At 61.1% G+C, this 22,923-nt stretch overlaps 2 protein-coding genes across 5 annotated transcripts in view; one reads left to right on the top strand and one right to left on the bottom strand.

Annotated features, from left to right (window-relative positions):
- The window catches only part of DTNBP1 (dystrobrevin binding protein 1), a 118,357-nt gene extending 108,033 nt beyond the window's left edge, over positions 1 to 10,324 (top strand). For all 4 annotated transcript variants that reach the window (XM_054698325.1, XM_037518898.2, XM_054698324.1 and 1 more), the window contains 2 exons: positions 4,765 to 4,905; positions 6,002 to 10,324. In XM_054698325.1, coding sequence (XP_054554300.1) covers positions 4,765 to 4,905; positions 6,002 to 6,219 — 359 coding nt within the window. In that variant the 3' untranslated portion in view covers positions 6,220 to 10,324. The remainder of the gene's footprint in view (positions 1 to 4,764; positions 4,906 to 6,001) is intronic.
- Positions 8,589 to 22,923, bottom strand: part of JARID2 (jumonji and AT-rich interaction domain containing 2) — a 257,710-nt gene continuing 243,375 nt past the window's right edge. The window contains 9 exon segments of the mRNA XM_037518897.2: positions 8,589 to 8,803; positions 12,664 to 12,771; positions 14,822 to 15,005; positions 15,431 to 15,561; positions 15,917 to 16,099; positions 16,922 to 17,027; positions 19,608 to 19,722; positions 20,266 to 20,336; positions 20,418 to 20,536. Coding sequence (XP_037374794.2) covers positions 8,621 to 8,803; positions 12,664 to 12,771; positions 14,822 to 15,005; positions 15,431 to 15,561; positions 15,917 to 16,099; positions 16,922 to 17,027; positions 19,608 to 19,722; positions 20,266 to 20,336; positions 20,418 to 20,536 — 1,200 coding nt within the window. The 3' untranslated portion in view covers positions 8,589 to 8,620.

Genomic DNA, 22,923 nt, shown 5'->3' with positions numbered 1-22,923 from the left:
TCTGGCCCGGGTGCCCTGCTACCTGCGCCGTCTCCGGCTTTCTCATAGAAGCATTGTCATGGCTTGTGTTTCATTGCCGAGCGCCAGGGTATCTGGACAGTGCAGTTAGTAATGAATGCCTCGCCTTGGCGATGCCCGGGTCTGTCCATGCCCGTGTGTTCCCACAGTCACAGCTCGGCACCCTGCGGCATGCTGCCAATGCAGTGCCGGACCAGCACGTCCTCGGGCGTGAGCAGGTGCTCCCCACCCCGACTCAGCTATTCCACAGCGCGCCCGGGCCCTGGAAGAGGAGGTGCCGCTTGTTTTACCTGGCGATACAGTTAACAGTAGAACTAGGAGAGATGGAAGAGATAATAGGCACCAGAACCAGAATTCAGTGCTCCCCAAAATATCTTCCAGAATGAAAAATATCTCAAAACACAGTTGCCAACTAAGATTTTCGCTTTGAGCTGTCTCCCGATGGGTTTTAGAGCTTTGAAACATACTGCGATCCCTCGCTGTAATTAGAAAATATTTCAGATATCCAGAAAATGAAACATAATGTAACATGCTCATGTTTCCAGATTTAACATGTTCATATTTTACCATATTTGCTTTCGACATTTAGACATTGTTAGGAATATCCCAGACACACGTCGGTACAAAAATAATATCATGATCCCTGTATGGACCCCCAAACTCCATCCGGAAAGCCCCCGGGCCCCTTCTTGTGACCCTCCCGATGCAGCCCCGCCGCGCCGTGTGTCCTCGCGCCTGCATCGCCCGCGTGGCTGCTCCCGAGCCGCGGCCCTGCGCGCTCCAGACGTGGCGCCGCCGCTGTCTGCCCAGACGGCGGCTCCTTAGGCTGGTGTCCGCGAATCCTCCACCCCGATGCTCACACACGTGCCCGTTGGCGGAGCAGGCGTCTCACTGTTCCCAGGGGCTTTTTTAAAAAGCACGCGCGCCTTCCCGGGAGCCGGTGCAGACGCAGGAGGCCGCGGCCCTCCCGGGCTTCGCGGTCGGCGGGTCTGGGGGTGGCCCGCGCATCCGCAGCCCAGCCTGTGCCCCGGGCACGCGGCGGCCCCTCGCCCGGGCCGCGCCCTGAGAACTGCTGCTCCCGAGCGGTGCCCGGAGCCGCCCCGCGCCCGCGTGTCCGGAGCCCCCACCCGCGGCGGGAGCCGGGCCGGGCCGCACGGCGTCCCCGGCGCTGTGTCCTCCGCATCCCGCGTCTTGGCCGCGCTCGGCGGTGTCCCTGGCGCTAGTCGGGCGCGTCTCCGGGTGAGAGGGACGTCGTCTCGGTGTCCCCTTGACCGTCCTCGCGGCCTCTCCAGCCTCGCGCCGCTGCTGACCGGCCTTTGGCGGACGAGGCTGGTGGCGAACCCCCTGGCGGTCAGTGTCTGGTCTCTGCGCGAGTGGCCTTTGCTAAATAAGTGTGTTTTTTAACGTGATCGGCTTGACTTTTGCGTCCCCGCGTGCTCTGTGCTCGCGCGTCGTGTGCGGGAAAGCCTTCCCGCCGGTGCAGCCGCGGGCAGGACTCGGGCGTGAATTTACGGTTGTAGCAACATCCCGCTGCGTTTTCTTCTGAAAGTTTTTGTTTTCCATTTTCCATTTTGCTCTGAAATCTACTTGATTTCTGTGTGTGTTGGGAGGGAAGTTTGCAGTTTTCATGTTTTCCCATCGCAGCAGCTGTGTGTCTCAGCGCCCACCTTGCTTTCCCGCCGCTTCCTGTCGTCTGCCCCTTTCAGCACCGGCGAGTCCTTATTACAGCCTGGCACGGTCCCCTCTCCGGTGCGTCCAGCCTTGAGCCAACCTGTGTCCTTGATTAGACCTCTTCATCAGGCAGCGGCTCCGAACGGAGGGCGACATCCGGCCGTGTCTGGAGACAGTTTGGCTTGTGCTTGGGGCAGGGGTGCGCCCTGGGCTGGGTGGAGGCCCGAGAGCAGCGCCACATTCTCCGGTGCCCAGGTAGCCCCACGCTGTCCGGCCCGGTGTCACCTGCGCAGGTGAGAGAACCACGTCCCCGCGGCCCTGCACGCGCCAGGCGACCCTTTTTCTTCCTTGCCGGTCCCTGTGTAAATGTTGAAGTCATATTTTCAGTTTCATGTGGCTAGAGAGTGAGATTTTGGTTTTCTGTTGTTGTTTTTTTTGTTTAAGAGTGACGTCAGGGCCTGTCACAGCGCTTCCCTGCACGCTTCACGTACACTTGTTCCCAGGGTCCTGGGGGCAGCACGGGCGCTGCCCGGGACCATTTCATCAAGCTCGTTAACTCTGGTCAAGAGGTCCCCACTCCTGAGGTTTGGATCGCTTAATTATCAGCAACTGAGGAGTTACAGCAATGCCATTGCTCCCTCCCCCCAAGTTATGGATGTTGCATTTTTCTTGTCATTCTGCCATTTTTTACCTCACAAAGATGGCCACAGAATACACAGCCACATGGAAATATTTCGTCGTCTTCCCGGCAAACTGAATGTTAAAAAAAAATGATGAAGGCCCACTTTTACCCCAGCGTGGCTTTTGTTTCCCATTAAAGTCTGTTTTGTTTGGTATTCCAAGGCTCCCTCACACCTTCCTCTTCAAGTTGGTCATTTGCCCACTCACTGCTTTTCGTTAGCTTTTGCTGTTTCTCTGTTATTTTTGGGGGGTGGTTGGAAAAGTCATTGCGTATTTTTTCTCTTTTTCAAGCAAAACCGCGTCATGACTTTTCTGACAACCGGATGGTGGTGACTTCTCAGCAGCCTGTAACTAGGCCGATCACTTTAATTCATTCTGTGTCTGTGTAGCAAACGGTGGGTTCACATTTGCAGCGACTGCCGTCAAACCTGGCATCCTGTTTGGTGCTTTCTGTTTTCCAGAAAGCTTTTCTGAAACTTTATAGACCTCTTTGTTTTCCTCTTGTTGAAAGTTACATCTTGGCCGCTAAGAGGCAGGCCGGGCACGGAAGGGAGCACGGCCTCTTTCCGCACCACAGTCAAAGCAAGGCCAAAGCCAGAAGGGCTCCGGACTCATGGCAGAAAGCCAGCCCCCAGGGCCCTCCCCTTCCTGCAGCCCCGCACCCTGCAGAGCACCCCTCCGGGAACAGGCTTGAGCTGTGCCCTCCCTTCTGACCTGTGGGCCTGGACGCAGCTCCAGGCCAGCAGCGCACTGGCGCGCCCTGAGGACTGGGGGGCCGTCTGCGGGGCCCACTCGTGCCTGGTCTGCAGCCGCATGTCCTGGGCCGCGCTCCTGACTCCTTGCTCTGGGTGTGGCCCCAGCGCGGGGTCTTCTGGGGCTAAAGAACTTCTCCCTCGGCCAAGAGAGAAATTACTCTCCCTCTTAACAGTGCTGAGATGCCTGACTATGTGGCTGACAGGTTTTCTCCTCCTCTCCAGACTCCCAGGGATGGCCCCTGCCCCGGCTCTCAGAGCACCCCCGTCTCCGGCTCCCCAGCATTAGGGCTTTGCCCAGAGTTAGGTTGCTCACGTGTTTATCAGCCTTTCCATCCTGGCCCCTCAGACCGCCTTTCTGGGGTTCGCCGCCCTCCTGTCTAATCCTGACTTTGGAGAGAAGGTCGTGGCGAGGGTTGCTGTCTGGACAGGGCCTTGGCTTGAGCCTGCGTACGCTTGCACGGCGTGTGGTCTTAGCTGCGCCGTTCCTCTCGCCCCTTTGAATGGGTCACCCCACTGGCTCAGGCTGTGGATACGTCGTTGGTCCATTTCCTTCTCTGCCACCTGCTCTGTTCTCCTTGGGGCTCCTCGGTCCACTGCAGTTGACATGGGTGAGGATTTCTTTTATCTGTCGTCCCTGGTCGCAAGCCTGGGGCCTCGGGTCCTGCAGGCAGGCCTGGAAGACGATGAGCTGCTTTCAGCACCCGCTGCCATCTTCTCTCCCCTCTCTCCCTGGGCGCCTCGGCTCCCCTCGGCTGCCGTGCTGGCCGGTGGGGAATGTGTCCTGGCTTCTGGTTTCTTTCCTGTTTTGCGTTCAAAGTCTCAAGTGTCAGTGATTGGATTTTTCCTATGTGGAAGGGATTTGGCTCTTTTCTGAACGCTTGGCCTGGCTTCTCTTTGACACCAGCTCGTGTATTCATCGCAGCTTTCATTTCACTCACATGTTCAAGGGGCCTCCTCTGGGGAAGCTGCCCTGTTCTTGCTGACCTCACACAGTGCTGGACTCCCAGGAGCTGTGAACTCTGGGTTGGATCGGGATTGAGTTTCTATTCGAGACCTAAGCTCAGGGTGCATCCCCACAGGCGATTTGTTTGCTTCTGCTTCAGGATCGGGGTGACCTCATTTAACTGGCTTACGGCTTCCCGGGCCACAGGGAGCTTCCGGGTGAACTGCAGACCCAGCAGGGGTCTTCGGGCCCCTCTGTGGGTGAGAGGGCTTTCCCCCTGCTCTGCGCTTTCCCGGCAAGGCGCGCCCTGGAGGGTCCAGCTCGCCAGCGTGCAGCTGCCCGAACCTTGTCTACAGTTGAGATCGCAGCGGATTAAGCTTGCGATGGCCTCAGGGCGGTGAAATTAACACAAACTTTGGGACTACGGTGGAGGGCAGAGGTGTGCCTGTGTGCAGGGAGTGCAGGGCGCTCGCGGGACTACTGAGTCATCCCCCGCGCGCAGAGGACTGGGGCGAACAGGCAAACTGCCGGGGGAGATGCGCGGAGAATGCAGAAGGGGCTCGGATGCTTCCAGTTTGGGCCGAGAAATGCTGGGAGCAGCAGGCGGCATCTCACACGGAGAGCACAGGCAGCCCCGCGCGACGGAAGCTCACCTTTCAGAGCGTTACGGAGGTTAATCTTGTGCCCCGTCCCCAGAGCCCATGGGCAGCATGTCGTCCATGGAGGTCAACATCGACGTGCTGGAGCAGATGGACCTGATGGACATCTCGGACCACGAGGCCCTGGACGTCTTTCTGAACTCGGGGGAAGAGGACGCCGCGCAGTCCCCCGGCCGAGGTAGGGGCGCCGGCCCTTCCCGCACCTCATGGCTTCCCCCACCCGGGACGACGCCAGAGTCACCTGGCCCCTTCCCTCGCCCACACACGCGGGGGAGCCTGGGATCCTCTGAGGGCTTCCACGCGCCGCCCAGGTACCGTCAGCACGCAGGGCGCCTCCGCCTGCGCCTCTCTGGGGCGTCCCTTTCAGTCAGGGCCTGGCAGTTACTGAAGGCCTGGGCCGCCGTGCGGCTGGTGCGTGGTCTTCGGGTTCTCCCTGAGGAAGCGGGTACTGGGCTCGGATTACACTTGGCCGCCACGTGGTGCCTTTCCCGGGTTTTGTTTCACGTGCGCTCAGCGAATACTCCCGGAGGCTCCAGAGCACGCCTGGGCTCTGTTTACTTTACATTTCAGACCCCTGGTAGGTTTCACACGATGCCACCGCGGGAGGGAGGGCAGGCGTGCGCGGCTCTCGCAGCACCTTGGCCTCTCCGGACGCTGTCGCCGGGGCCAGGCCTCGTGGGTTGCCGGCGTGCGCGGCCATCTCAACAAGGCCACCGCGTCCCCGCCCGGCCAGCCTGGGACAGCAGCACTGCCCGGGAGGCGAGGCCTCCGCCCGAGAGGCTGGGGACGCTGGAAACGGGCGGGGTGCACACCGGCGCCCTCCCAGAGCGGGCGAGATGTAGAAACACGAGTGTTCATTCCTTTAAGAGCTTTAGTCCCCATGAAATTGGAGAACCGCGAAAAGGGCAGCAGGGTTTTTCCCCGGCACTGATTTCAGAGGGTGTGAGGAGTAAATGGAGACGATCACGAGTTCATCAAGACCCTCGAAGAAAAGGCAGCATTTGGCGCGGGCCTGCCTTTGGCCCCCTCTGGCACTGAACGCTGCAGGGAGGCGTCAGGGTCTTTATGTCACTGGCAGGGGCTCAGCTCAGGCCCTGTTGTTCTGGGAATTCTTGCAGCCTCCAATCACCGGGAGGGGCCCTCCGGTCCTGCAGCCCCCAGATTGCGAACAGCACACGCACACCCCCGGAGTCTACCCAGTGCAAACGCTCCTCTTCGGGGCAATCCCACCAGGCAGTGCTTTGACCACGGGGCTGTTCTCTACCTGTTCGCAGGGCCCGAATCCAGCACCGGACCAGATGAAATTACCATTCAGGTCCCCCGCCCCTCGGACCCACAAGCCACGTCACCTTCCTCATCCGTGACCCGCACAGACCTGGCCACCCAGGACTCCCCTGAAGGCGGAGAGTCCCCGATTGTTCAGTCTGATGAGGAGGGCGTGGAGGTCGACACTGCCCTCGCCACGCTACACACGGATGACAGCGACTGCTGACTCATGGGCCCTGCCCGCCCTGGGGCGGCCTCAGCCCGCGCGGAGCCGGTCCCGGAGGCTTCATTTCTACAAAATTGCCAATAATGTCCGGGAAACTGACAGAACAGGTAACAATAAAGTTTCGGGACCTAAACCCAGAGTCCATCGCGAGTTTATGCTGGAAGGCTTCTAACGCCTCCCGCAGGCCCCGGCGCAGGAGCCGTGGCTGGGCCTGGGAGCCCGGGGCTTGCACCAGGCGGGGCTGGGCAGTGTGACCAGAATAAAAACCCTTTTACAGAGTAAAAGACTCGGCTTCCTCTGAAGTACAACCGTAGTCAGCCTCCTCGCTGAACAGCGTGGGTTTCACTGGGTCGTGGCAAATCGTCCACAGCCTGGGAACCAGCCCCACCCGGTGCCAGAGCGCGCCCCTGCGCCCGAGGGAGGCGGGACGCCTCAGCTGAAAGCAGCGCCCGCTCTCTCCTGCCAAGAGCTCCCCTTTCCCATCAGCCGGCCGCACAGCGGGGGGAAGTCAGAAGTGGGGTGTCTGCGCCCCTCCCGGGCTAAGGTGGACCTCCGCCCACGGTGAGAGCGAGCTCGTGTCATTCACCTTCCACAAGACAGACAGATGTCCAAAAAACTTTGTTTATTATTAAACCTTGTAGTACAAACCTGAAAAGTAAACAAAAACTGGCAATAAACAACATGAAGTCTCCCCTCCCGCGGGAGGAGTGCAGAGCAGCGCTAATAAATTAAATGTCAAACTGTAAGCCGTAGGCAGAAGTTTACTGTCCAAAGAGGGAAAGTGTACACAGCAAGGCCATAAAAACCGGACAACCACATCGGAAAACACGTGACCGTTTATGCCATTGTTAAATATTCCAAAACAGTTCAGTCTTCTGCAACAACAACCGACAAAGTGTATCACAGGACGCCCTGACAGTCCCACTGGCAAGCTCAGTGCAATATGGGGAGCTACGGGAGCGATGAGTCCAATTATGAAACGAAGAACAGCTTGTGAAAACAGTTTCCCTTTTTTATTCCACACATACTGTACACACAACCGGAGAAGGGCAACAGCTACTCCATTATTATTGTGTTGTTGTTCAGTGATGTAAGCAGCACTTATAAATGTTACAAGAAAAACCCTGTAAGCATCCAATCCAACCGATGAAGAAACGGAAACGTAAGGCTTTTCTTCATCTTGTCTTCTCACCCCTCCCCACCCCCCCACCGAGAAAAAGGCTCAAGTATTTAAAACAATTTACAGGCGTATGTACAAAAGGGACGGGCTTTTTTTTTTTTTTTAAACTTTTTTTTTTTTCCTTTTTTGTTACAACATGAAGAGAAAAAATAGACAAGATGAGCGCAGATGCATTTCACATTCAAAAAGAACTGCAGACCTCCTAGTGGCTCTAAGTGTGATCATCAACGAAACAGACTGAAAAAGAAAGATTAATGCTGACTTGTGAAGGTGAGAAACGAGCAGTGATGTGGGGATGGAATGTTCGAGAGATTGCACGTCTATGACAGCGAAGCCCTTGCGGCTTCGACCACTTTTTTTCCTTTTTTTTTTTTCCTTTTTTTTTTTTCCTTCCCTTAAGGATGCTATTGAAGGGTTTTTTGATAAAGTAGCCAACAGCACCAAAAATAACAGAATGGATTTCCTAATGAAATCAGGCACAGGTTTCCCTCACGTGACCCCTCCAAGGCAGGCAGTCTTTTCCCTCTCGCGCGCCTTTTCCTTCCTTCAACAGATGCATAGTGATGTGCTGGTAGAGAGACCCTCGCCACTCGAATCTCATCGCCCATGGTTAGGAAACAAAAGTCCGCCTTCAGCTGCCACAACCGCCCAAACACACAACATGGGGGTTCTCCGGTTTTAAAATTACAAACTCATCTTGCACATGACAGAAGAAAAGACAGCCAAAGTAAAGCCATTTCTTTTCAAGTTTTGTGTGTGTGTGTGTGTGTGTCTCCTATCCCTTTTCCTCGCTAGAAAAATCTGCTCACATGACTGATGTTTTAAAATTTGTTCTCCAAACTTCACCCTCTTCAAAAATGGGTTTAAAAAGCCTTTTTTTCCCCAACAGTTACAAAAAAAAAAAAAAAAAAAAATTCAAAACAAACAAAAAGGCTTTTGTCAGCCGTCGGGGGCGATACAAATTAATACGGCCCCTCAGGGTTTTAAAACAGTGGATATACGGCAGTTTCCAAAATCTGACTGCAGTATCTAGGTATTCTAAGTACAAAAAAAAGTTCAACAGTTTAATGCTAAAACAAAATTAGTTCTCTAAAACCAGAAGAAAATCTTCTTTAGAGCTAGTGCAAAGACAGCTTGTATCCTACGGCAAGTACTCCAAACTAGAATATAATAATTACAAAAAAATATATATCAATCAATCGACCACGGGTGTTGGCATCTTCACGACGAGCTCGAAGCACTTTTGGATGAGCTGGAGCAGGAAAGCCGGGAAGGCGGCACGTCCACCGTCGCTCTCTTGCGGGGCCCTCTTTTTGGTGGGGGTTTACTGAGACAGTTCTCGATGCTGCCGTTCTTACCAGACACCTTGCCGCAGATCTGGTTGACCAGGCTGATGATCTGTTCCTGTTGCGGGTTGAAAGGAAGACACGGGATTAACCAGCCAGAAGAGCCGGGTCCCCAGACGACACCCCATCCCACCCCCCCGCCGGGGCTCGGAGCAGCCTTCACCAAAACAACAAGTCCAGGCTCCCCGCGCGGCCTGGGTGCGGTCAGGGCCCCTGCTGCTGCGGCCGCCCAGGTTGGAACGATACGTCGCGGGGACTTGAGACACTTTCCTTCTAGGAGCAAACCCCGCCACTTCTCACCTTGGGCCGGCGCCCGCCGGCCCTGTGTGGGGGCTGCACCAAGAGCCCCCCACCCTGTTGCTGGCCGCCTCCCAACCTCATCCCCTCCAAAAATCCAGGCAGCCTACTACCGTGGCTCTAAGGTCTGAAAAGACTCCTAAGTTAAGGCCGGGAGATCCAGCCCCCGTGTCACCACACACCCGCAGCGGCGCCCCCTGTGCAGCCAGCCCACGCCTTTGCAGCCCCTCCCGCCCCCCAGCTGCCCTGCAGGCCGCCTCAACCACAGGCCCGCACTGGAGCTTCAGTTCACCCTGAACTGGAGCTTGGCGAGGTGAGCGGCTCCCACCCCAGGCCCCTGGCAGCGAGGAGGGGGACGCAAGTTCGCTCAGCTTGCTGCCAGGATGGTGGCAGCGCCTGAGGCTGCTGGTGTCTGGCTGCCCTGACCCCAGGGCTCCTTCACCCGGCCTTGCACATTGCAGTGACGCCCTCCTTTTCCCCCACGAAGGAGAAACGGCAAACAGAAACAGGGAAAAAAAGGGACAGGATTGCATATTTGAAAGAAAAGCCAATCTGATCACCTAGAGCACTTGCGATGGGCCGACGTGCTGGCAGGAGCAGCAGGTGTGCGTGAAACCCAGGTACTCGTGCCGAGGCCCCACCACACAAGGCAGCCACAAGGGCCGGTGGGGGAGACCGGGGAGGCCCGTCTGCCGGGAGCAACTCAGGACAGCGAGTGTGCTCGGGGGTCTGGGGCCATTTCTGAAATCCCCTCAGGGCCAGAAATCCCCCTAATAAGGAAAAAAAAATGCACAACTCGAGAGGAAACTGATAGGCAGATTTCCATTTACTAAAATAAATGCGGATACTGGCAAAGGCGGCTTCTAAATACCTCTCTCTCCTTATCAACAGCGATGACTAAGCTGCAGGCCCACAGCCCTTCCTCGCGGTTCTCCCAGGGTCTGGCCGCAGCACGACGGCCCGGGCGGGCGGGCAGCAAACCGGGTTTCGCAGAGCACCGAGCCCTGCGTGCTGCCACCAGCCTCTTACTCACCCCGGGCTTATTTTTAACCATGCTCTGACGTTTGCTATTAAGGCAAAGCAGCAGGCGGGCACGGCGGTTATTGCCTTGCTCTACGTGCTCTTGAAAAACAAAGAAGATGCGCTGAGGTCTATTTCCAGCTCTCCAGCCTTGTCATTTAGCCAGAGGCGCATCGAGTCTGCCCACAGCCTGCCCCATACGCACGACCACCTGTCCGGAGACGCGGATGCCGTCACCCGCCAAGGGCCCCGCAGCCTTGGATTGGCCCGGGGTGTGTGTTGCGGGGGGGGGGGGGGGGGAGGAGGTGGCCACAGCAGCCACGCAGCCCGGGAGCCGGCGCTGCCCAGGGCCTGGGGGGGACCTGCTGGTGGGAGCAGCAGTGGGACCACCAGAGGGCGACGGGCCCCACCGAGAAGGGATCCCAAGACGGCCCCAGTTAAGTCAGAGGTGAACGCGCCCTGAGGGGCAAGGCCTGTGTAGGGTGAGGTAAAAGTATCAGGCTTTTCTGGCCTCCCGCCATCAGGAAAGATGCTGGATCCTTGCGGTCCCGAATGCATGCCTGATGGCGGGCACCTGGAGGAGGGGGTGGGCGTGTGTACATGGGATTCACCTGGGCTGAGACTGGGCTTCTAAGGGCGGTGTCACGGGGCATCAGCACAAGCAGAGAAGCTGAGAGAGAAGCAGAGCCATGAGAAGGGCAGAGAATGTGAGAGAAGGCCGGAGAGCCCAGAGTGAAGACTTGCTGGGGGCTGGGAGGTCAGCCAGGGGCGCTCCCTGCCTGCTGTGTGCCTGGTGAACCCCAATAAAAGCCTGCAAAAGCCACTGAGGGCTCCAGGACTCCTCCTTACCCCGTCTGCTGGATCAGAAAACCTGCCCTGTGTCCGTCCTGCCCCTACAGCCTGTGTTCCAGGGAGCTGCCGGCTAACACGGAACAAACTGGGGGGTGGGAAGGCTCCCCGCGAGGCATGCCGTCAAAAAGGCTGACTCGAGACGGAGTCACGTGCCTCTGGAGACCAGCAGCCAGGCGGCGCCCTGGCCACGGGATCTGTGGGACCAGCCGGAGGGCTCAGAAAGGGCTTGGGGAGCGAGGAGGGGCTCCCTGAGGAACAGGATCTGGGCTTTTCTGGCTTTTAAATGTTAAGAGCTGGTTGGACCTGGGGGATTTGCAAGGTGGGGCCAAAGCATCTGCAGGAAGGTGAGAGGCTCCTGTTCCACACGCACAGCCCGAGGCAGCTCTGTGCTGACACTTGAGGTGAGGTAACAAGCTTGAGGTGAGGTAACAAGCGCCTATGGAGATAAAAGCTGGAAGGCCTGTCCTCTAGGCAAGCACCAGGCTGCAGCCGCTCGCCCTGGGGCCCAGGGGGGCAGACATATGTGAGAGGAAGGGACACCCTGAGCTCTCCTCACGAGAGCAGGCTCACCAGCCCGATGGAGTGAAGCCCAAAGGCAAGTGTGTGGTACGTGAGGCCAGGGCAGGCCCTCGCTCAGGTCCCGTCTGCAGTAGGGCGACCCCTGGCCCTGCCTCTGGGACCTAAACTGTGTCTTCTCTGAGACCCCCAAAGACCAGAGACTGGGTTCTGAGGTTCTCAAAGCAGCCACTCAGCACGCCGCCCCCCCACAGTCCAGACCCAGTGGTGAGGGAGGACCCTGCTGGTCAGACCTGGGCCTGGCCAGAGACAGCAGCGCATCCCCTTGACCTCAAGTAGCCGGGCCAGACAACGCGGCACTCTGGGTACCGCCAACCGGATCCTGGAAGTTAACCCGTCGTCAGCTGAGCCCCGGATGCCGACCAAGATGCCGGCGGGCTCGGGTGGCACTGGTGGGCCTGGCTTCCGGGGGCCCGGGGCGCTGTGCAGCGCGGGACAGTGCCCGCGTCTGGAGACACCGTTGGTGTGACCACCCGGGAGGGTCCTACTGGCAGAGGGCGAGGCCAAGAAAGCTGCCGCGCCTGGCAGTTCCTGAGCCCCCAGCACACTGCAGGATCCAAACCCCAGCCACTCACTGGGGCGCGGAGTGGATGTGCTGGGGAGGGGGACCCACACACAGTGGCCACTGGCCCTGTTCCCGGCTCCCAGGCCCACCCAGGAGCAGTGATGAGCCAAAAGGAGGCCGTTGAGGACAGGCCTCGTGAACTTGGGGCCCTGAGCGCTGTCCTTTCCAGGCAAGGCGCAGGGACTGGCACAGGGATGGCCCCTCGGCACCCTGAGGGGCTCTTCCCAGGGCTGGGGCAGAGCTCCCACGCAGGCAGGGCCGCCCCCCTGCAGCCTGAGCCCTGCTGGTCCCCCAGGATTCTCTGCTCCAGCGGCCCGGAGTCTCTGCAGGGGGCCAGAGGGCTCTGCCCACCGCTTCCCTGCGCCCGCCCCGGCCAGTCCGCACCAGCGCAAGGAGGGGAGCCGGCACGGAGCTCTAGTCGCCGTCAAAAAGCAGGAAGCAAAGCTTCTAACAGCAAGACGTCTCTGGAGCCTTCTCGGCGCCTGCCCCTGTCTCCCCACTTCAGAGCAAACAAGCAGAAGCCGCGCCTTCCGCCCAGCAGGCCCAGGCTGGCCACCATGTCAGGCCCACGCTCGGACCTGGGGCAGCCGCCGCGGGCGTGCACTGACCTCGTCGTAGCGGTACATCAGCTTCAGCCCCCGGCAGGACTTCTGCTTCTCCACGTGGCGCAGCGCGCACTCCAGGCAGAACACGACGTTCTCGTTCTCCTGCACGACCTGCGAGGGAGACACGCCTGAGCTGGGGTGCGGCGGACACGCTGGGAGAGGCGGCCCTGGAGGGTTGGCGCCCCAATACGCAGTGCCAGGCTAAGGGGCATGTGTGACCCAAAGCACTGCCAGGTGACGGGAAGCCTGACGCGGTCGCCAGGCACAGTCCTCAGTGGAGCCCTAATGGCCGACAGGAGGCACCCCCGCAGGGTGGCCGGCGTCCCCTCTGCCCGTTGCGTGCCTCCCCGTGACAGGCGAGAAACGGACTCAGGAGACCTGTCCAAGGACGGCCCCGGGCCTGTCACTCCGCCTGCAGTCAGCCCGGCTGCGCACACGGAGTGACCCAGCACCTGTTCCGAACGCCCCGACGTGCCACCTCCGGGCGGAAGCTCAGATCTGCCCGAGGCCAGGTGGGGCACCGGCAGGCCGTGTGGACAGACGCGCGTGGGGAGGGGCCGCAGCTCGGGCCGCGGTGTTTGTGTATGTGTTCCCAACCCTCATGCTGACGTCCAGCCCCGTCTTCGTGCTGTGCAGAGAAGGGACGATGCTGTCCTCACACGCAAGACGCGAGCGGCTCACAGGACTGTTCCAGAAAGGCCTGGGGTGAGGCCCATCTTCCTGCCGCCACGGCTCCCAAGCACAGCTGAGAGAGCAGCGGCAGGAATGAAGAAGCGACCCTTCCTGGCACAACCACATCAGCCTTGAATGACACTTGGGGCCCAGGACAGAAACGGACCAAAATAGGAGCCATGGTAAGCAAATAAAAATGCACAAACTTATGAAGTGATCCGAGGAAGGAAAGCTGCCAAGATAAACAGAACCTTGATTTCTCCCAAGGAATTTCTCCCAAGGATGCTTTCTCTGAAGACGAGCCCTGCGGCCGGGAAGAGATGCCTGGCGCAGGGACGGCCCAAGGCCCACACGCCCCCGAGCTCAGCCCGCCAGAGCCTCGCGGAGTCCCGCGCATGGGAAGCGGCGCGACCGCCTCTTCCCATGGGAACTGCGGGGAGGGTGGAGCGAAGCAGCTTTTAGGAGTGATGTTTACAAAACATCCGTCCCATCTAGGGTGATGCTGCTGCGGATATTAAACCAAGACAAGATAACACGGTTCTCAATTCCGTTTTCAAAAAATACCTAGAAAAGAGGCTCGAGAAGAGAGCGTGCGCCACGGGACAAGTGGCCACCACAGCCTGCGCCGCTGCCCCGCCGGTCACGCGGCCGTTCCTGATCCCCGGGCGCTCGCCGCACGGCTGCGGGCTGGGCCTCGGCAAGGCGGCATGCGGCCGTCTTGCAGGACTGGGGTTCTCCCAGGAGCGAGGGGCGGAGCAAGCCAAGGAGAGGGCCTCAGGCCAGCCAGCCTCGGCCTCCACGCGGGGAGGCAGCGTGTCCGAGCCCCCAGCTAGCACAGTGGCCCCCCCACCCCCTTCTCAGTTGATCTAGAGAGTTCTAGAGAGTACCTGACTCAGCTAGGAGCGGCAGGCCGGCGGGGCTGGCCCCAGAGACCCAGGACAAGGCAGCGTCAGGACACGGCCTGCGGGCGCAAGGCCGGAGCTGAGAGGCACTCGCTGCCGCGGGGGGCCGGGGGCCCTCACTATCTACGCGTCTATCTGGAGGAAGAACCTGCACAGGCGGGAGGCGAGCCGGCACCAGAGGCCCAAGGGCCAGGCCCGCGGCTGGAGGGGGAAGGTGCGCTGGCTCAGGGATCCCAGAGAGCAGAGCCCTCAGCCAAAGGCCTGAGAGGAAGCTGCAGCCGCGGCGGGAGACACGAGAATCCTGGAGAGAGACGCCTGCCACCGAAGACGGGCTTCAGAGCCCTGGCGACAGCGAGCCGGGCCACGTAGCTGGCGGGAGCAGGAGCGAGGGCCGCATCCAGGACAGAGATGCCCCGTGTCCCCCCGACCCGGGGAGCCCACCTCGCACCCCCCATTCTCCGTGGAGCCTGGTGCTGCTGACCAGGTCTGGCTGAGAGGTCTGCTGGGACTGCGGACAGGTGTCCTGGCGTGGGGTGGCCGGGCGCGCTGTGGGGTACGGGAGGCCCTGGGGTCCCCAGGCAGCTCACCATGGACAGGTAGCACAAGTGCTGGCAGATCTGACACCTCCGCTCCGAGGTCTCCAACTGCAGCCACTTTCGAGGCTTTTTCTTCCCATCTGCCACAGCGCCGGTGCTGTCGTGGCTGCCGTAGCGGGCAGAGGAGTGGAGGCCGGCCTCGAACAGCTGCCTCCGCTGCCGCAGCTCCGTGTCCCTGCGCAGACACAACAAAGCGCCGGCGGTGAGAGGGTCCTCCCCAGGGGAGGGGCAGAGGCCTACACAGCTCAGCAACCTTGAGCAGGTCCCCAGCCGGGGGCTGGGCTGTTGTCAGAAGGCCGGACAGCCCCCGGCCTCCAAGGCCACCTTGGAGGGCGAGGGCTGTCCCTCGGCACGTCCCGGGTTTCCCCTCAGCCGGGGGAGAGGCCATGAGGCCACGCGGCCGGGAGACAGGAGAGGGCCACGCGGGAAGGCCAGCACCACACTGTGGTTTCTGCTTCATCTCAGAAGCGCCTGCGCGGCGGCAGGATGACGGCAGGCGAGGGCCGCAGGCAGGGCCGGTGCGCTGTGGCCGATGCAGGCCGCCCCACCCCGCAGAGCCCAGCTCGGCCCCGGGGCTGCTGCCCCCAGACTCCGGGTTACCTGAGCTCATCCAGAAGGGCCGAGATGGTACTGAGGGTAGGACCGTTTTCTTTTTTCGCCTCTGCTTGTGCAATCTGGTAGAGTAACTTCTCCATGGAGAACGGCTTGGCTATATGGCGACGCTTCATCTCCTGCAAGAGGCCGTCGGAATTTTAAAATTCTGAATTGCTGGATTCAAAGCAACTGAAAATCCTACCATCCGGCCTGCCTGTGAGAAGGCACCAGGACCAGGCCTGGCTCCGGGTCGACAGCCCCAAGGCAGGCGCCCCCCCTCGAACGAGGGTAGCGATTTCCTAACCATTTTCAGGATTTATCTCAAGCGTCTTCAGTGAAGTCCTCACAGCACGACGATGGATCCAAGTTTTATGCCACAAACCAGCCCTGACAAGCCCCTTTCCTCGAGAACGTTCTCGGCGGCCCCTGACAGGTTTCCGGGGCCACCCGGACCGTGTGCGTTCCCGCGCCAGCGGCGAGGCCCCCCCTTACCTTGGCCGTCTCGAAGCCCATGCTCGTCCACTGGGTGGTGGCAAAGTGCACGGTCTCGGACACGCTGTAGCCGCAGCACACTTTGGACACGAACGAGCCCGGGAAGCAGACGACGAACTGGCCGCTCTGCTGCACGGTCCTGTGCACCTTGATCCCCTCCTTGCACAGCACCTCCGGGGAGATCTGGGGAGACGGGCGGCTCAGGCGCAGGGTCCCGCCCCGCCCCGGCAGGGAAGGTGGGCTGTCGGGACGCAGGGGGCGGGCTCCCGAGGAGATTCTGTTTTACATTAAAGGGTTTGTTTCTCCTTTGGGAAATAAAGATACACAGCTCCTAAAACGACGTGGAGGCAGAGCTAAACCGGCCACAGTGGCCGGGCCCCAGCAGGAGGGCGGCCCCTGGGCTGCTGGGCTGTCTCCAGAGCCAGGCAGAGCCACAGGGAGCAGGTGGCGCCTTCGGCCAGCAGCCGGGCGGGCGGGCGCTCAGCCTCTCCGAGCCGGACCAAGGGGCCAGCAGAGCGGGAGACCCAGCGGCGGGCACGGCCTGGGCACGGCCTCGGAGCACAGTTACAGCCTAAGGCGCCCAGGAGCGCAGCAGCCCCGTGACTTTCCGAAACTGGGGAGAGAAGCCAAGTGGCTTCACTCCCCCAACATCAGCCTCCTGACCCGCTGTCCCGGGGTGCAGGTGTGGGAGCAGCTGAAGGAGTCCCCAGTCACCAATTCAAACCTGGGGTCCCACGACTCCACTTACAAAGCAAAAGGGTCTGGAAACTGATTGGGAGCCTCATGGGAGCCCCAACATCCTGTGGGGCCTGAGGCGTACCCTGCCTTTGCTTGGGCTTTATAAATAGGACATTGTGGTTTGGAGGCTCCCGTGGGGGTTTATGTCACACGGTCCTCGCTGCCTCTCGGCATGCACTATGATGGGTCATGATTCCTGAGCCCCCCAATCTCCCCAACTCCAGAGGCCCCAGGGGGTTTTGCCGTCCAGGTTGGGGGGGGTCGTACCATCACGTTGCTCTCCAGCATCTGCAGCCCCGGGGTCCCGTTGGCCTGCAGCAGAGTGTGGACCACATCCTCCAGCTTATTCTCCTCCTCAGCAGGAATGCAATACCTGGGAGAGCGGGAGACAGGGCAGAAGCGGACACTTGACGGCACTGTCTGCCAGGAGGCACGCGCCGGGCTGCCACCCCACCTCCCTCCGGGGAAAGGGCAGCCTGGAGAGGCCTCAGGCGCGAGCACAGCGATTCCAGCCGCTCCCCGACGCACCGTGGGGCGGGAGGGGCCAGCCTGGACCCACGGCAGTCGCCGCAAGCCCCGCCAGCGGGCGAGCGCTCATCCCTCTGTCGCTCTGACCTATACGTGAGCCAAAAGCCTTCAAACCAAAACCAGATGTTAGCACCCCTATAAATCAGATCCAGACACATCTGCACTCAGTTAGGCCCTCGGGAGCACGCCAAAGCTGCGTCTTCGCGCTGGGCTGGCACTCGACGCTTTCCTGCAGGAGGTGCTGCAGGGAGAGTCTGTGTCTGCACCGCGCATGTCCCTGGCCCTCTCTGCCTGGGGGACCTCTTGAAGCCCTGGCCCAGGGATGCCTCCCTGGTCCCACACCCGGCTGCGGGCCGGGAAAAACCCCTGAAGTGTTGCAAATGCAGAGCAAATCAGGAAAGGACGCTGCTTCTCGGCCATGGCTCGGGCTGCGGTGAAACTGCACTGGGAGGGGCGCCCACAGCTCATGGGGCTGTCCCCGAGTCCTGTGTGCACCGGGGCCCAACAGCCCCGGGCCGGGCGCAGCTGGCGAGACACAGAGCCACCCGGCCCGGGACGCAGCAGCTGACAAGACGGGGCTGGGCCGAGGACGCGGTGGGAGAGGACCCCGGGCAGCTCGGGGCCCTCCAGCTGGAGCCGAGGAGCCGGCCGGGGAGGTGTGGAGGAAAGGCTGGGTGGGGCGGGACTTCGGGACCAGAGGCTCTGGAACTCACTGCAACGGAGGGTGGGACTCATGGCCGGGGGCGCAAGAGCACCCACCGGTCACTACACACACGAAGCCCTGCAGCTGGAGGCCTGGCCTCCTCGCCAGAGTTCGGGGCGAGGGTAGGGGTGGTGGGGGGTGGCACGGGACGCCAGCCTGCTGCAGGGTGACACCTACAAAGGGGGCAAGGTGACAGCAGAGCAGTGTCCGTCCTCCACACCGAGTGGTCTGACAGGACTTCAGCAGCGCCACAAAAACACAGCCGTGGGCCACCGGGGAAAGTCAACAGCGGGGGCAGGACCCGGAGCACGTCACAGTCACGTCACAGTCACGTCACGGTCACACCGAATTCCCGCTGCCCCCTCCGTCCGCCACGCCCACGCCTCCAGGGAGCGCAGCAGGAGGCGCCCAAGGGGCCACCCCGCTGGAGGGGGCCAGGCCCTGCCTGGTCTTGGTTGCTAAGTGACCGCAGCGCCAACCACCACAGCGTCAGCTCCTGATTGTTGTTGTTGCTGTGACAAGCGAAGGCATTTCCATGACCGCGTGTTCTGTTCCTGATGTGGGACCTAATTCCAGAATGGCTACCATAAATCACACCTTAAACCACACAACATAAAACGTCCCATCCCATCCCATCAGCCTCTCCTTTCCTGCCACCCAAGCCCGCGGGGTCCCGAGGCCGCTCACCGCTCACGCTGTGGTCAAGCCACGAAAACAACTGCCCAGGCCTCGGGCCGACCGCAGCCCCTGGTGGGGGTGGGTCCCGTCACACCACTCCACGGGAAACTAAGGCCCTTTGGGCACGGGCCCCTGACTCCCAAGCCAGGCCCGCAGCTTCCCTTCGGGGGCGGTGCGGAGGGTGCCCGAGGGAAGCCTGCTCCCCCGCGCCCGGCAGCGAGGTCGGCACAGACCCTGCCCCAAGCCCAGGGCCGCGCTCAGCCCCCCTCGACTGCTCAGACTCCCCACTGAGCGCCAACCACAGGGGGCCGAAGACCACCTTTCGCCCCGCGTGGCCCCCATCAGCCGCCACACCAACCAACACGCATTGCACCACGGCCCAAGGGCCCAGGGCGCCCCCGAGGAAGGTGGCTGCTGCGGATACAGGCCCCTCGGAGGAGCACGCCGGCTCTCAGGCTGTTCACTTCGTGGAGAATGCCCTGGCGCCCCGTGGGCACAGGCAGTGTGGGCAGGGCCTGGCTATCGGCAGAAAATCCCCCCCGCTGCTGTAAATAAAGGCTCCGAGGCGCCCAGCCTGAGGCGGGACTGGTGGGCTGAGCCGTGGGTCCTGGGTGGAGGCAGAGGCCACCCCGCACAGGCAAGCGGAGCACCAAGGGGCCTGCCTCCTGGGGGAGCTCCTCCTGGGGGCCCTGTGCTCCGAGCCCCTGCGCACACCGAGCGCCTCCTCCGGGGAGGCCAGGCTGGGGCTGGCTTAGGGGGGGCCGGTGACAGGGCCACCGGCACTGGTGGCTTCTGGGGCGCCCTTACTGTTTCCGATCCCTAACCTCAGACCCCTGACGCTCAGAAACTAACACGTGACACCCTGGGAAGAAAAATATAAATAAGCAATTCACAAAAGGAGCTCAAATGCCAACACGCACACGGAATGCACTCGTCACAGCAAATCCAAATGCCCCCCAGCACCGCAGACACGCCCCGGGAAGCAGACACCCCAGGCCGCGGGCGCCGGCCCTCCCCGGCGAGGCCCCGGCCCGCGGTACTCACCAAATGCAGTCAGCACCAGTGTGTAAGTAGTCGATGTAGGGAAGGTGGTTTTGGTCTCGAGACCAGCATGAGGTAGAAAAGACCATGCCGATGTTCAGCCAGGGGATAGTCACGCCTAGATCGGGGAGGGAGACGCGGCCACGTGAAGGGGGTCCAGCGCGCCTCAGAGCAGCCCCGGCGAGAAGTGGCCCCCTCGTCCCCAAGGACATGGGTTCGAAAACCGGCAAACCCCATGAGAGGCGGGCCCCACCCTGCTCGCTACACCGAGGCCAGGTGGTGGACACCCTAAAATCTGCACTGGGCAGGAGGTCCTCAAGAACACGCCCGCGGTGACCACGGCCACCTCATCGCCCAGGGGGCCCCACCTTCATGGATTGCACCCCAAGACACTCAACAAGCCCGTATGGCTTTAAGGAATCAGGACGTTGGCTTGAAAATGCCAACTTGAGAGTTTAACGCAGGCCCTGAAGAGAAGGGTCTGTCTGCCCAGCTCCCGGGCCGTGTGACCGGCTCACCTGGCCACCTTTGCCCTGACTCAGCTACAGAAATCCCCCGCCCCTTCCTGGCCATGCTGCCAGGCAATGCCCCCTGAGGGTGGGGGCGCAGGCAGGGGGGGCGCTCTAGGGCCCAGGCTGCAGCAGCTGCCGCTTCCGCTTACCAGGCACAGCACCGAGGTGACGCAGGATGGACCCTGTGTTATTGGGGAGGACAGTGAGGTTCCATCCATGCCTGCAGAGGGAAGCACAGGACGTCAGGGACCGCTGCGGGGGGTCCAGCCCCCAGAACACCCCCGGGAGACGCCAAGGTTACCTTGAAAATGGTTCTGATTTTCCCACGGGGAAGCCGCTGCCGTGGGTGTTGGTGTCCACCTTGCCGCAGTGCACGGCCACGTGGCAGTCCTTCTCCTCCACGAGCCGCCAGTACTCTTGCTGCGGGGAGAGGACACGGCCCGTCAGCCCCGCGCGGGCACAGCCACGGTCGGGCTCACGGGACAGCACGGGGGAGCCCATCACAGGGCAGTGCCCGCGCCACCTCTACCGCACTCGGTGGGAGGGCAGCGGCTGGACGACCTCAGGTGAGTCCCACGGACCCGAAAGGCGTCCACATCCACACGCACGCCCGTATTACTCGCTACAAGCAGAACAGAGACGCGGCCGCGTCCGTCGGTGGTGGGTGAATGGAGGGGGTATCCAGACAGCGGAGCCCCACTCCGCCTGACGAAGAAAAGCAGTTCTAGCAGCACCACCTGCTGCAACGCCGATGAACCCTGGCAGCAGGCAAGTGAGAGAAGCAGCCACGGAAGGACAAACACCGCCCGCGTCCAGCTCGCGGCACTGAAGTCAAAGGCCGAGGGCCGCGACGGGGGGCCACTTCCAAATCTCTGGGACTGTGCTTGATGCCAACGTGCTGGCTGCTCGGGCACTAGGGGGAGGTTTGCGCTCGGCGTCTTTCGCCATGAAAAACCAGGGCGATGAGGAGAGAAGCAATTGCGGGAAGGATGCTTGCGACTTCCCGTCCTCGTCTGCAGCTGTGAGGCCCAGCCTCCAGGGCGGACACACGCCTTGTCATCTGCAATTTGCAGCAACCCTGACTTCCACGCGGGCATACCCACCCCAGCTGCACGCTGGCTGATTGGGGGGCCAGAGACCATGGACACCCTGGATACAACCCAGGCTGTCCGCATCGGAGCAGGAGAGCACGGGAAACGCCGGCCCAGAGAGGGCCTCCCTGGTGGCGCAGGGGTTAAGGCGCAACCTCCACAGCTGCCGCAGCACAAGTTCAATCCCCAGCCAGGGAGCTACCCACATGGCACAGCAGACCTCTCCTGTCTCACCCGCTGCTCCCCTCAGCAGTGTGTTTCATCAGTCTGCCTGTTCTGCTCCCCACTCTGTCTCTGGTGAATCCTCTCACCCCCTGCGTCTCCGGCTTGTACCCCAGCTCTTGTATGCATAAATAAATAAATCTTTTTTTAAAAAAAAATAAAAGCTCACCAGGGGCCGTGACATGTCCCAGCCGAGCAAATCCTAGCAAGGAGGGACAGGCAGTGCCTTGCTCCCAGGTAAGCAGGTGCAATCCACTTCCCTTCAGAAGACTCCCCCTCCCAGTGCACTTCACCCCAGAAGTGCACCCCCCACAGCCACAATCACATCACAGAAGGAAGTCCTGGGGGCCACGCATGCAGCGGGGCGCAAACAACCCCTGAGCCGCCACCGGGCCTCCACCACTCTGTGAGATGCCCAGGGCGCCAAAGAAACCAACATCAATAAGTGCCTTGAGCAGGAGGAACGAAGGAACCGTCTGAGGGGCCCAGGCCTGCCCCCATCTACTTAGAGTGACAGCAGCTGGCAGACAAAGGGTCGGGGGCCGCTCCAGTTGCTGACCACCAGCCAGGAGGGCGGGCGGCCCCCTTCTCTGCGTCAGTGTGAATCTCAGCAGAACTTCCTCCGTGCTCACTTACGCAGCTGCTAAGACAGAGGCTGGAGTTTCAGAGAATTCATTTACTTGAGGAAACTCAAATAGGTTTTCCTCATACCACGAAGATCGAGAAGCCTGACACCTTCGGAGGCGCCCGCCAGGACCCGTGTTGCACAACCACGGCCTGTTCTCCAGCAGCCATTTTCAGTCCCGGGCCACGGTCCTGCCTTCTGCCAGCCCCCCTCAAGGTCACGAGGCTCCGGAATAAACCGCCATGGCCACACACACATGTCCCTGACTCAGGCCATTGCAGATGACAGGCGGGGAAGCTCCTGCTGAGTCACCACCACAGCCGCGCGGCTTGGGCCGAGGAAGTGGGGTGCTCAGAGACAGCACTCTTGGGGTGCGGTGGGGGGCCTCACAGCCCCTACACAGGGTGGGTGACCAGGTGTCCTGGTTTGACCCACAGGGGTGCCAAGCTCCGCCCCAGGAAGTGTGGTCCGGCCCGACGCTGCGCCCCCTCGCGGTCAGCTCGTGTCACAAACGCAGCCCAGACCAGGGCCGAGGTCTGCAGGCCATTGAGGGCAAAGGACAACCCCCCTGCCGCTCCCCGCCAGCAGCTGCCCACCCCGAGGTATAGCTCAGTCCCTCCCGCGGGGACCAGGCGCTGCGGAGGCCGCCGACGTCAGCATCCGGAAGTTCACACGGCCCCAGCTGGGCGCTGGCCCGGGGAGGTAAATAAACAGATCCGGTCTCTGTCCTGGAGCACCTCACACGCCAGCCCCCCTTTAACTGGCCTGGGCATGAAAGTGCTCACTGTCTTTCCAACCTCATACGAACTCCGAGAACACAGGGTTGGCAGAAGCATAAAAATGGCAACCTGCCAATCCCATTAAATAAA

This window comes from Talpa occidentalis, unplaced genomic scaffold, assembly GCF_014898055.3.
Source record: "Talpa occidentalis isolate TD23 unplaced genomic scaffold, MPIMG_talOcc4v2.1 talOcc4.2, whole genome shotgun sequence".
NCBI classification, from domain to species: domain Eukaryota; kingdom Metazoa; phylum Chordata; class Mammalia; order Eulipotyphla; family Talpidae; genus Talpa; species Talpa occidentalis.
The sequence above is the reverse complement of the archived record's forward strand: the minus strand, read 5'-3'. Positions and strand labels throughout refer to the sequence as shown.